The sequence below is a fragment of the Gastrolobium bilobum genome, unplaced genomic scaffold (genome assembly GCF_033153095.1).
Source record: "Gastrolobium bilobum isolate Gb01-03AN ecotype WA unplaced genomic scaffold, APGP_CSIRO_Gbil_v1 utg2195, whole genome shotgun sequence".
NCBI classification, from domain to species: Eukaryota; Viridiplantae; Streptophyta; class Magnoliopsida; order Fabales; family Fabaceae; genus Gastrolobium; species Gastrolobium bilobum.
In genome coordinates, this window is record NW_026895782.1 from 816,243 (window position 1) to 829,787 (window position 13,545).

Sequence of the window (13,545 nt, forward strand, 5' to 3'; positions counted from 1 at the left end):
TTAGGGTCAAACCTGGGTCCATTTGAGCTTATATTATATTCGTTTTTCTATATCCCTTACAGTTAATTACTATTTTTGAGTAGATATATGGAGAAAGTCATTCAGGGAGCATCAAAGTACTTGGAATTAACGATTAAAGAGCTTCGGCGTGGCGTGTGTTGACATGATTTTTGAACAAGAGGAAATCAAAGAATTTGTATTTGGAATGTTAACTATATGCAATTCTTTTGATCACATCTTATTGAAGAGATATATTCATAAAAAATCATGCCTTTTTTATCTGGGCGTGGACCGGTTGTTGTTGTTGTTGTTGATGTCACGACGATGGGTCAGCTCTCTTTGATAGATGATCCAAAATATCAGAGAGAGCATTACAGCAACAGCTACCATAGCTAATCCAAAATAAATCCATTTAGTATATCTCCGCAGATCAGGTCAACGATTGTTACGAATGTCTGTGAATGCTTTCCGGACAAATGTGCAGTCTACTACATCAGCCAAATATAGAGCATAGTGATATAAACCATAGGTCACATTCACCGCAGACGTCATTTGTGAGTATATGAAGGGGGTCATTCGACCATGCGTCGTACAATTGCCTAATGTTGAAATCTCACAAATATAATTCTTCCACACCTGCTTTACACAAAATCTATGTCACCAACATGATGCGTTATATATGAATCTTAAGACACACCAATTTCTTTTACCATTCTATTAGTCCTACACACACACACACACACACACGAACATATAGATTTATGTTTTACAAAATCTTAATTAAATGGCGCTTTACCTCGGTAGCATTTTCCAGTGCAACTTCCCCAGCCACACACTGTCGAAATGGATTGCAGAGAAAAGGCATGAGGGGACCTGATTCATTGTGAGGTGCGGAATTTCCATTTGTGACATTCAAAATGAATTGGTCAATTGAATCAACAATACGAGATGCAACATTCCGGCTTAGTAAAACGCCTTCCAAGGCAGTTGCATTGTCCACGCATGGAAGAATTTCATCCAAGGTTGTATGAGCAGTAGGGTTCAGAACCCACTCATCCATGGCCACACATGAATCCGCAATCACACTGGTGCAAAAACATGGAGTAAAGTGAGTTTTATAACATGGATAACATAAAGGCTAAAGCTATCCCTAATGACATTAAGACGAAAATTAAATTAAATTAAATTGGCTATAAATTCTAATATGAAAAAATGAACTTACTCATGAAGAAAAAGAAATGCACCACTTAGTATAAATGTGCCAGCAACAAGAATCCACCCAACAATTACCAAGCTGCAGCCATAGGAAACACATCATTTACTGACAGAAACTTTAATGGTCAATAATTTAAGGGATTTGATTTTCTATGTTGCATGAGAATTCAATTCTCATGTTGTGACTCAATTAGTGGTGGACCCCATAATTATTAAAAAAAGAAAAAGAAAAGAAAAGCTTTGCACGCAAATCGAGGGTCACTAACATGAGAGTTGAATTCTCATGCAACATGAGAAAAAGTTTTCGCATAATTTAAATACCCAAAAATGAAACTAGCACAATGAATTCAACTTACAAGTATACAAGGTACCGTATCCCAATTATGGAAGATACTGCAAAAAAATTTTCACAAAACTAACACCAGCCAATGAGATTATATTTTGATAAACCTTTAGCATATACCAAGAAAACCTAAAAACAAAATAATAAACAAACATACTGAATCCGAGAATTACAACAAAGAGCAATACAGCAGCAAGAATATTAAGAGGCAATCTCCTACAGAGCATAAGAGATGATTGTTACTTGTTAGCAAAAAAAATATATTTCAAAAATCAAATTAAATTTTTTGAACTTGTACGTACATTCCCTCTACAATTTGGTGTAGTATCTTTATATTGTCTTGAGTCTTATTGTAAAGGTCATCAGCAGCTGTGCTGATTCCGGTTATAACATTATCAATATCATTTATAACGTCTTGTGGCAAACGAAGTACACTAGGTGCAATCTGCTTAGCTGAATCAAGATAATTTGTCCCGTTCCTGATGTTTTCAGATGTGAATTCAGCCTGACTCAAAACATAATCTAATGCGTTGGAACTGCTTCCATGAAAGTTCCCCTGACTAATGTACAGGACAATGCATCCAGTTCTAACATAATAAATCATATATGCTTAGCTATGGAATAAACACAGAGTAAGAGATGATTTGTATTGAAGATAGATAGAAAAAAGAGAGAGACATTGCCCCAAAGGTGCTGAGGATGATGAAGATTAAGGACAAAGCATAGGCTAATTTAGAATAGCCATAATTCGTTCCAGGACAGCAGCAGTAACACACACAGATGAAATGTAAATAAACCCCAAAAATCACGAACCAAGCTACAGCAACACCAAAGAAGGGAACCGCAGTAGAAATAACTGACTGCACCAAATCAAGAACAATTTGAAGTTAGCAAGAGATAGTAGTTTGGAGTTCAAGAAACAAGCACACATGCACAAGGAAAATAAATTGCCAAGATCAGCAACTCAAGGATAAATTTTTTTTATAGCTTCACATTCCATAGGAGAAAGAAAAGGTAAGATTCACATATTTTTGCATGTAATATATATATAATTAGGAAGAAGCATTAATGCTAAAATGCAAGAATGAAACAAACCGAAATATAATGATCATTGCTCATATTCCAACCACCGGTGTAAGGTTTAGAATGGTGAAAAAGATCTTTCCGGCGAGTTCTTTCCTGAGCAAGCACCAGAGTCGTATTTCCCTGAGCATCCTCGGCCATTGATCTCCCCGTCTTCCATTGTAGCACTTCATCATGCTGTTTCTCACCAACAATTTCAACACCGTCTACAAAAGAAAATGCCCATTTTAAGAAAACAAGAATCTTGAATAATCAGAGAATTAAAATGTAAAACAATGCAAAAGAAATGTGATTAGTAAAAGATTATAACATAGAAAAAAAAAAAAAAAAACCTGGTACACGTGAGGAGTGTAAAGGTGAGAATATTCCAGAAGTGTAACAAAGAATGAGAAAGAAGGTGAAAAATAGAAGACAGAAAGAGTGGTTTGACGTAAAGCTTAACATGATGGTTTATGGTTATGGCTTCTGGTTTCTGCAGATAAGAATGCTTCTTAAGCTGTTTATAGTGCATTATACTTTCGGAGTTTATAGTACTTGAAGGGACCCTCTTTATATATCAAGTCTTAAACGGGTATCAAAGTACCCTTCTTACCTTTTCTAATTTATTTCTAGAATGCTAATGAAATATAATATGATTTTCTTATTAGTTTAGGGATTGGCATTGGCCTTTTTTAATTGAAAGAAATTTATTTTCATACCAAAAAGGAAAAATGGGGGATTCTCTATATATACACAATAATATAATCTAAAAATTCTATTGGGTTATTTAATAAAAGAGTATTGAATGCCTCCGAATATTTTCCTTTTTATTTACTATATTTTAAATGAATAGTATAAATTTAACTGGACTATCCTAAGGAAATCAAAGAATTTTTCACGTGCAATTTAATTAATCATTTCGGAATCAGAGATTTTAATCATGAAATGAAATCATTTGTTTGGAGAGTTATAAAGTGTGAATTGATTTAATGACACTCTTTAATTATGTACATGTAAAAATAATTAATAATTTTGAAAATAAAATTGTTTTGAAGTTCTTTGTTGTCCACTTAAACAAACACATTTTCAATACCTGTGTCAATTGTGTGTTTTTGCCTGCAGTTGGTGATTTGGACCGTCAGAACCCTGACATGCGAATTATAAATGTGGGCCAATTAAGGAATAATAATGAATTATGCAAAAATGTCACGAGGTTATTAGGATAATATTAAATGATGAGTGAGAGAAAGTGGGGGGAAATTATGTAAAAAATTACTACTCACTAACATGCTAATTGAAGCGAGCACAGGACTAGCTCGTTGGGAGAGTTCGCTGAAGCGAGAAGCCCAACGAACAGACGCAAAAAATGAGTTAAATGAGCTCAGAGCCCCATAATCTCACATAAAATTGCTCAAGAAACCCACTAAATTGTAAGAATATTCCAACTAAAAGACAAGGCCGTCAATGCATTTATCTAAATATAACAAAAAAATAAATAAAATCTACTCTATTAGGTCAATGTTCAATGGTGAGCTCGCTTCAGTGAGAAGACTAGCGAGGAGACAAGGCACTAGATAGTAGCTACTGTCTGGGAAACAAATTGGCTTGCTGTCATTTTCGTTTGTGCGAGCTGGACAACGAGCATTTGAGATATGCTCGCTGAGAGAGGCTCGCTTCAGCAAGCAGCATATATTGTTGAAGTTGTAAAATAGCATTGTGAGGTTTATATTATGGGAACCTCATAGTTAGTTTTTTTTTTTTTTTTGTAATTATAGTTATCTCTTTTAAGACTAATACGATATGTATAAGCTAGATTTAAATGGTTCCGCAAATGTCATAAGTTATAATTACAGAATTGAAATATTTTGTATACAGTTTTAAAAGGAAATGATTGAGTAAATTTTTTTTTTACTATATTTTAATTCCTAATGTGATTGTAGCGCTTAGTATCATATATGATAATAACAAATCAATATACAATGGGGTGTTACGTGGACACTCAAAGATGGTAGCTATTGACGGTTTGACAATGACATACATTGTTTGCCACTTCGTATTGGCATAAAATGCCTTCATATCTAAATTTGTAATATAGTACAGATTCATATGATTTTTTGTTGTTGCATATATAATACTTCATTGTATTTTTACACGCAGCATTATATTAATAGTAAATCTATTATTATAAACAATGGGGGAAAAGGTGTGACAAAAATATGCAAGTGGTCATTCTGTTTTATACATATCAGTTTTCAAATAAGGAAAAAAAATTGAAAACAAGTTTCTCGTATAATTAGTTAAAGGGTTTTATTAATGTTATGTGACATGATATAAGTGGATTTTTCAACACACACAATAATGGAGAGAGAGAAAATGAAATGACAAAAGAGAAAGAAAAACATGTGGACCCCTCTTTAATGTGTGTGTAGGAAAGTGAAGTTATGTTATGTAAAATAATAAACATAAAACAACCCTTAGTTAAAAAAATAATAATAATTGTTTTCTTGTTATGCAAGGATTAACATGTACGATTTAATCAAGAAAATTGATATATCATGTTATACAAACATGCTTTGGTGGGGTCCGCCAAATATTAAAAAAAGAAATAAAATAAAAAAGCACTGCACGGAAATGATATAAAGCAGGAGGAAAAAAATAATAATTTCCTATTGCTTTTCCCTTTAATCAATTATCTTGGTGCAAAGTTGACACTTATTATCGGGTCATCATAATTTGTTTTAGAGAAAGCGCCCAATACCCCTTCTTCTCAATCACCAAAAGATTAATTAGAGTCAAGCCCTGTTAGAGCCCAATACCCCTAATTCTCAATCACCAAAAGATTAATTAGAGTCAAGCCCTGTCTTGCAGTGGCCTTCTCGATCTCCTCAAGTTTGACACAACTGAAGATAATTCCAATGATGATATACATATAGCTTGAAGCTGCACTGATATAAATATGTGTATCATGGAGTCCATAATGTTACAGATATTAAATAATAATTTAAATTCCTATAATAAACACGTGCAATTAAAATTTTATAATCTTTGTATTGGTGAACATAGAACATGTTAAGAATACACTGGGAAATTTTTTTGTTAGATATAATTTTTTTTTTTGGAATCACAAATCCTGAAAATATGAATTTATCAGGAATATTATCAAAAAATTATTTGATAAGTTAAAATAATCCTAGTAATATTAGCTCAAGTTTCTTGATTATATGTTTAGTTGATTGTCAATGATTCATGGAAATGTGGACTAATTTTACAAAACTAATATTTGATGAAGTAGAGATCGTGACTGTCGATTTAGTGTCAGAACCAAATGATCGTAGGTTTGGGGTCACCGGAACGAAGCAGGTGAAGTAGAGAGGAACCCAATAAAGGATTCGTGAAAGGGAAGAGAGGAACCTATGATTTTGTGAAGCATAGTATCACAGTTAGAACTTTAACAAGAGAAGATATTTTAATTATGAAAATATTAAAGTATAATTATTTATGTCCTATAGATTATGTAAAAAATTTCTACCAGACAAAGATCCAAGAATACCACCCCACATGGTGGAGCGCATTTATCGTGAGCCGAGACCTTATGGTCATTTTCCAAAAATAGAAAGAAAAAAGGATTGAGAAGAGATTTAAATGGAAGAAAGGGGTATAAATGGAAGAAAAGTTTTTTTTTTTAGTAAAGGACCATCAAATTTTATTGTGCTCCTGGAGAACAATAAAAAAATCCCAATGGTAGTATTATTTCACTGGATTCTTATTCATATTTTTAATTCCTATGAATCTCATTTTCTCAAAAAAAAAATTAAAAATCCTTGTACCAATCATGAGTAAATAGAATTTCCAATATGAATTTCATGAAAATCTAAAATTTATCCCTCTACCAAGCTACCCCTTAGAATTAGTTTTGTGTACCAAGCCCAATGACTCTGGAAACTTTGACGAGTGAGAACTTGTGGCTAGGACAAGTTGAATTACAAATTAGGCCTCATTGGAAGTGGTCCAAAATATAGCAACTATTGTCCAACCCAATATGGCTTTGAGTTTTGAGTTTCTAGATGAAAGAAACATAAAGCATACAACTAGAACAAGGACGCAATTGAATATGACAAGGACTTTACAATTATAAGGTAATTACCGTATGAACAACGAATTGAATATAGTACTTTTTTCAAAAACCTTTTCAGGCTAATTATAATAACTTTTCTCCTTTAATAAATATGGTATTAATTTGGGGTCCAGTTTTTTTCATTTTGTATTGTAATAACTTTTCTCCTTTAATAAATATGGTATTAATTTGGGGTCCATTTTTTCTCATTTTATATTATGATAACTTTTCTCCTTTAAGAAATGTCGTATTAATTTGGGGTCAATTTTTCATATTATATGTATTTGAAATTTTCTTGCAAACTTTGTAATCCGAAAAATACATAGTTATAATATAAAAAATAATAATTTTTAATATTATAACTATGTATATATTCCCTAAGAGATATAAAAAAAATTTAATATTATAATTATATTTTTTTCAGAATATATAATTTGTAAAAAAATTTCAAATTCCTGCATCATGATAAATTATTACCCCATTAATTTGATAATAGATTCTAACACTCTGGAACTTACCATCAAATAAATAATTCATCCATATATGAAGACAAGAAAATGGCTATAGTAATATTACTATGCGTGATAATTATTTTCCCCGGAATAACAAGATCTAAGTGGTACTGGTAATTGGTAAATACTAAATAGGCTTTGCAGCCTGTGACAGATTCAATGCGGCTACAGTGCCACTGACTTGCAGCATTCGGCAGAATTTATGTGCTTCTTTTAAGGAATGGAATTGTTTATTCTTGCCAAAAATTAAAGGAGAATCCTGAGGTTGCTTAACTCACGAACTTGAGAAAATTTAAGTATGGACATCATTATTACTTAAACACATCTTTTAAGTAAAATATTGACTTGTTTCTTGCCTATAAATGGTAAACGATGCTGCTGCTTTTCTCTAAATGTAAAGTATTATTTTATCTCAACTTTTCATTATCAATTTTTGTCAACTCGTTTAGAATCGGCAAAAATTTAGGTGAAAGTTGTAAGTTTAAGTTGTATTAACAAATTTTCAATTAAAAAATAAGGGCGTTACATCTCTCATTTAATATGAGGTTAGAAAATCTCCTACACACACATAATTTTAATGGATCCCACCATAAACAAAAAATAAAACAAATAATGCATGCAAAACAAACTCTCACTGACATGAGAAAACAACTCTCGTGTTAAAGGAGAAACTATTTTCCGAAAAAATAATTAACTGGACCCAAATGAACTTGGAGGTTTACGGGTTCTCAATCATGAACATTGGTTTAAAATACATATTTTTGTGTGTGAATAAATCACAACTATTCTTCATAGAAAACAATTTTGTTCATCCATGATTGAGACTTTAAATTCATTTCAAAGATTATATTGAAGAGGATTGAATACATACTGTTACCTTCACTAATTTAGTTTTCATGCATCAATTAAGCTACCGTTATTTGTTGGTGTAAAATATATATATATATATATATATATATATATATATATATATATGGTATTTTTACACAAATGAGTACCTTAACAATTTTTGTTATCTTTGAAAATTTAACTTGGCTAGTCAAAAGCACGATTCCTGACTAGGATTTAACAACAATTATTATCATCATAAGATCATATAAATAATTGTACAGACCATAACTTGGAATTGGGAATCACGTGATGCCATTAAGACAAAACCCCCGACCAAGTGATTAATTAAACAAAAACTTCAATATCGAGAGAGAGAGAGAAAGAGAGAGAACTTTGAACAATTCCCCCCAGTCAAAATATCATATCATAGTAATTAAAAAAAATTAAAAATTTGAGTAGTAAACTAGTAATGTTTTTTCCCCTCTGTTGGTGCTTAGCTTATGCATTCGTGTACCTAACACAGAGGAGATCTATGAGGGATGCCTTTTCTTCTACTCATGCTAGTGGCCATGTCTTCATCCGAAACCTTATTACTATTGGCCATAAATTTTGCACACACCGTCCATCCACTCCTTCTCTTCCTAACAATCTCTGTGCAAGCCATGCTCATGTTCTCTGACCCTGATGACCCTGAAGATGAGCTCATCGGTTCATCACTGTCCACAACAGTTGAACGAGTCATCTCTTCATCCCCCATGTCTTGTGGGATCAAGAAATCAGGACTTAGCTGTAAGGAGTTGCATTTCCTCAAGTAGGGAGAGAGGTCCTTGTAGTGTTTAAGCACAAAATCCACCTACACATAAATAAATTAATAATCAAGTACCTATTACTTAATAATCAAGCACCCATATCTGATATAAAAGTTAATCTCTCACTGGTCTTGTATATTGTAATCAATTCGCTATATAATTCAAGTATCAATTCACTTGTAAATTGTAATCAATGTGCATATAAATAATGATACAAGTCAGAGTTTTGATTGCTATATTCCAGCGAAGAACTATCTGTTTTAATCCATAATTCTATCTATATATAAACCTTTCACAACTAAACAAAAGGGAGTTGTATATACCTTGCATCCTAGAGAGCAATGGATAAAAGGCTCTTGGAGACTTCTATCACATGAAGTGCAATAGTTTCCTGACCCTTTGAATTGCCGGTTCTGAGGTCTCTTCTTGATGAACACCACTTTGGCACTATTGATGGTATAGGCCTAAAAAATAGAATTCAAACCTTTTTGAATCAGCATCCAATTATCAATCAGCATCCAATTATCATAATCACTAGTATAATTATATATATACCTGAACATTGGAGCAGTCAATGAGTTTCTGAAGATCTTCCAATCTGACAACATCATGATAAACATAACGGCGAACTTGAAGAAGCCTATGGAAGCGATGAGATGGCAAACAGTGAGGACAAATACTTGTGCAACAATCTAAGCAGCAAACATTCTTCTCATTCTTTTTAACATTCTCATGGTAAGAGCACCCCACGAAGAACTTTTCTGTATAAAGAGCTTCCAACCATGCAGGCTTTTGGTATCCCTATATATATATATATATTAACCATAACCAAAAGAAACTTAATAAATCATTTGAATCAAATAAGAATTAATATGAATAGAAAGAGAAGAAGAAAAAGAAGGGAATATATATTCAAACCATGATCATATATATATAGAAATTAACACTAGCAAGAGAAGAGAGCCTCTCAATAATCTCCTTGTGTAGTAGTTATGGAGGTTCACAAGAGGAGTATGGGCATGTATTTATTCTTTGGAAAGATAGACAACATTTTGTACATAGGGGGAACGCTTATCATATAGAGGGTATGAGAAAGACAGAGAGAGAGAAAGAGAAACCGAAAGCCATAAAGAAACAAGTTAAGATATGAGGGAACGTGGGCGCTGTTTCCGTGTCTCCCCATTTCTCTAAACTATTCTCTGCTCATCTTCTTGGCTTATGAGCTCTATGCCTAAAGAAACTAATCTCTCCTTGAACATGCTGCAATTCCAAATTTTTATTTTATTTTATTTTTTTATTATATATAATTTGTCACCTCTCTTCTTATTCAATACATCTTGGAAACAACCAGTTGCTAATAGCCACTTGATTTTGGACTTTGAAATGGAGGGTTTAATTTCATTATTTTTGTGCAACTCATATGTCTATAGTTATAGTGTGTCGCATGTCGTTGCTTAGTTCACTTCTCCTATGGTCTAATTTAATTGACATTTAATATATCTCAAAAAAATATGAAATCAAATTAATTTTATCAATAATGTAAATGAAATTAGTTCTTCCTTATTTTTTATTATTATTTTAAGAAGTCTGCCAGCTGCCCAGCATATAAGTTTAAAACCCACTGAAAGGGGAAAAAAAGGTCAGACAGTTTAGTTGAGAAAGCACAACAGAATGTGAAGTGACCTTTTCTGCAAACAGTATTTTTTTTCCATTTAATTTCCTTAATTTGTGCTATGTTGGATTTCTGCGTATCTCTGATCATCCCACTTTGCATAATTGATAATAAGAAAGAATTATATTTATAAAAAATTTGTTTACAGACTACATTAAATATGATCGGTCATATTTTAATTAAGGGTGTATGATCGGTCATACTTAGTGTAATTTATAAAAAAAAATTATAAACGAAATTCATTGATAATACTGATTACTGTAAGACTTCAAAGCTAAGCAACTAGCCTCATTTTCCATATAATGTACCTACGGCTTTTATTAAAAAATTAATATTTAGACGATTTTTTTTTTCTTTTTCATATACATATTATAAAAATATTTTATTTTAATTAACCCGTCATACCAAATTAATAGTACAACGGGTGTACCGTAAATATTTCAAGCAATGAGAGCACAGAGACATCAATCAACTACAAACTTAGCAAGACATAGTAGCATGGAATATAGCACCGGAAATTAAGAGCATGCTTGTTTGAGAAGTGGACATTTAGAATGTTGATTAACCTCACATTTATCAGGTGAAAAAAAAATTCTCATTTATATTATTTATACATAGTATTCTATAAAATAAATTCAAGTGATAGTCAATTTAACGTATCATTTTTATTTATTTTATGTAACGACGAAAATTGAATACATAACTTAATATAAATTATTTAAATTCCTCACCACTCAATTAATGTGATGAGAATTGACGTGTTACCTAACTTGTGGCAGTACGCCTCTAAAAACAATTAGCACACCCCGATCAAGTGCTTCAATTTCTTCGTAATACACATGTATAAACAGTGTAGCAGTTTCAAGGAAACTAAAATATTGTGCACAGTGAAGAAGTTCAATTTCTAACTTTAAAATTAAGAAAATTAGTTAGCTAGGTAACTGGCTTTGATTATGACATGCACTCCAAATTACATGTTTTACTGAACATACTAGTGCAGCTCGGAATGTTGCTCCTAGTAACAACAACTGAAAGCTTTCGTTCTTGCAACAGGGAAATCTATTGGACTAATTTGATTGTTTCATTTTTGACACTGTACTATGAAATTCTATGGAATCGTGGCAAGTGGGGCAGTGGGAATTGGCATTTTGTCCCAGCTAGGCAGTTTTCCTTTGCTGCTCTCCCTAGTCCTAATTCTACTGGTGGTGACTTGGAAAATGTAACAACTAGATTAGTCAAAGCTAGTTTTCTATGTTTTAATAAGACAAAACCAAAACTTAAAGAATATTGATATAGTTATTGTCCAAACTTTCCCATCTTCCATTTTCATTTTGTGACTAACCAAAAACAATGGCAATTGAAGATGTATACTTCCCAAAACCAAATTATTCATCCACTCAGCAAAAATGGGATGGCAGCATCGCCTATAAACTGAGCCAGCTCAAATCTGAAAAACAAGACATTGTACCATGAAATCCCATGTTTTTTGGGGTATCAAACATGGGCAACATTAACGAATCAACTACTCCACTAAATCAATCACTGTGCACTTTAATAATTGTGTGGATTTGAAACAAAACATTTGACAGACAGGCACAACTCATTGAGCACTAACCAGCAAAATTAATGACAAATTATTTAAGGGCTTAATTTAGTGCTAATTTTGAGGACCTTGCTTATTGTGCCTATAGGCTCAGTCCAAGAGTTATTCTTGGGGTTTGAACGAATAGGAGATTAATCTTTGTTTCTTTCCCTACCCCTTTTTATCCTTGCTATATGGTTTTCGCGAACCCTGTTCACGTGATCCTTAGCCTTGGCGTGATATCTGACAGTGCATGGTGTCACTTTTGGCAAAACAATTTAACCAATTAAGAAGACATGGTAAAAGAAGTTGATCCCTGATTTAACTTATGTTCAAAGTTCAGCTCTATATTAAGTCCCAAGCTAGCTTCTAGTGATTATTCTAAGGCAATTTGGCATCGCACAGCAATGTGTAACAAGACTCATATATAATGACCAGCAAAAAATCTTCGTGGAATAGTACCATTTGTTGTTGCTAATTCCATATACGTGGGAACATAATAAACCTCAGTTTTTTCTTTTTTTTTGGTGAAAATGAACACGACATTCTCTTTGTTAAGCATACGTGCAATTTACTTTTGAATTTTCAATTTATTACTATTTTTATTCTTAAACTGAGAAGTTTTTCAATCATAGAAATTTACCTTATGAAATTATGAAATTTCACACTTCTTTCAGCACATGGACCAAAAAGGTTTCAAAGTATTTGGCCCAAAAGACAAATCGAAAGCCATTATTGGTGTAGCAACAAAAAGTCATAATTAAAAAATCTGGACCATCATATTTTTACTGTGTTAAATTGTTGTATTATTTATGAGGACTGATCTTGTGATCACAAATAAACTTTATGTGCATTTCCGATATTACTCTCAATCAAATTTAGAATCACAAGGAGTGAACTCCAATCCCTTGCCACTGGAGCGGTGCCACGAGGCCTTTTTCTTCATAACGGTTCCCTTAATACAATACTACCATATAGGTTAATATGCACAAAACTAGTCATAATGAACATAAACCTCGTAACTAGAAATCCATAATGGGAGTGACCTTATACTTCATAATACCTTCAATTAAATCAGCACCGACCAACAGAACTAGGATACTGCATCTGTATGTTCTTAATATCTTATCAAATTACAAAGCAAAATATAGACAAATACGTTAACAGAAGAACAACTGCAAAACAATAAAAAATAAAACTGATGGAAGAAAAGAATTGTCACCCCCACGTGCCATGAAAAGCAGAATGGTATCATATTAGCAAAGGACCTCACGTGCAAGGGATCCAAGGACCTAACTTTACAAATTTAACCGTGTATAGGGGAGTGACCTTTTATATATATATATATATATATATATATATATATATAGGGTCAGGATCATTTTACACCCAGGGTAAGTTACAC

At 32.5% G+C, this 13,545-nt stretch overlaps 1 protein-coding gene and 1 pseudogene across 1 annotated transcript; both read right to left on the reverse strand.

The window, feature by feature from the left end:
• Positions 1-276: 276 nt before the first annotated feature.
• On the reverse strand, positions 277-3,152 carry LOC133295836 (uncharacterized; annotated as a pseudogene).
• Positions 3,153-8,591: 5,439 nt separating this feature from the next.
• Positions 8,592-10,145, reverse strand: LOC133295837 (protein RGF1 INDUCIBLE TRANSCRIPTION FACTOR 1-like). Its single transcript, XM_061494697.1, is given in 5 exon segments — positions 8,592-8,930; positions 9,210-9,350; positions 9,442-9,687; positions 10,043-10,079; positions 10,081-10,145. Coding segments are annotated over 5 exon segments (828 nt in total).
• Positions 10,146-13,545: the final 3,400 nt, after the last annotated feature.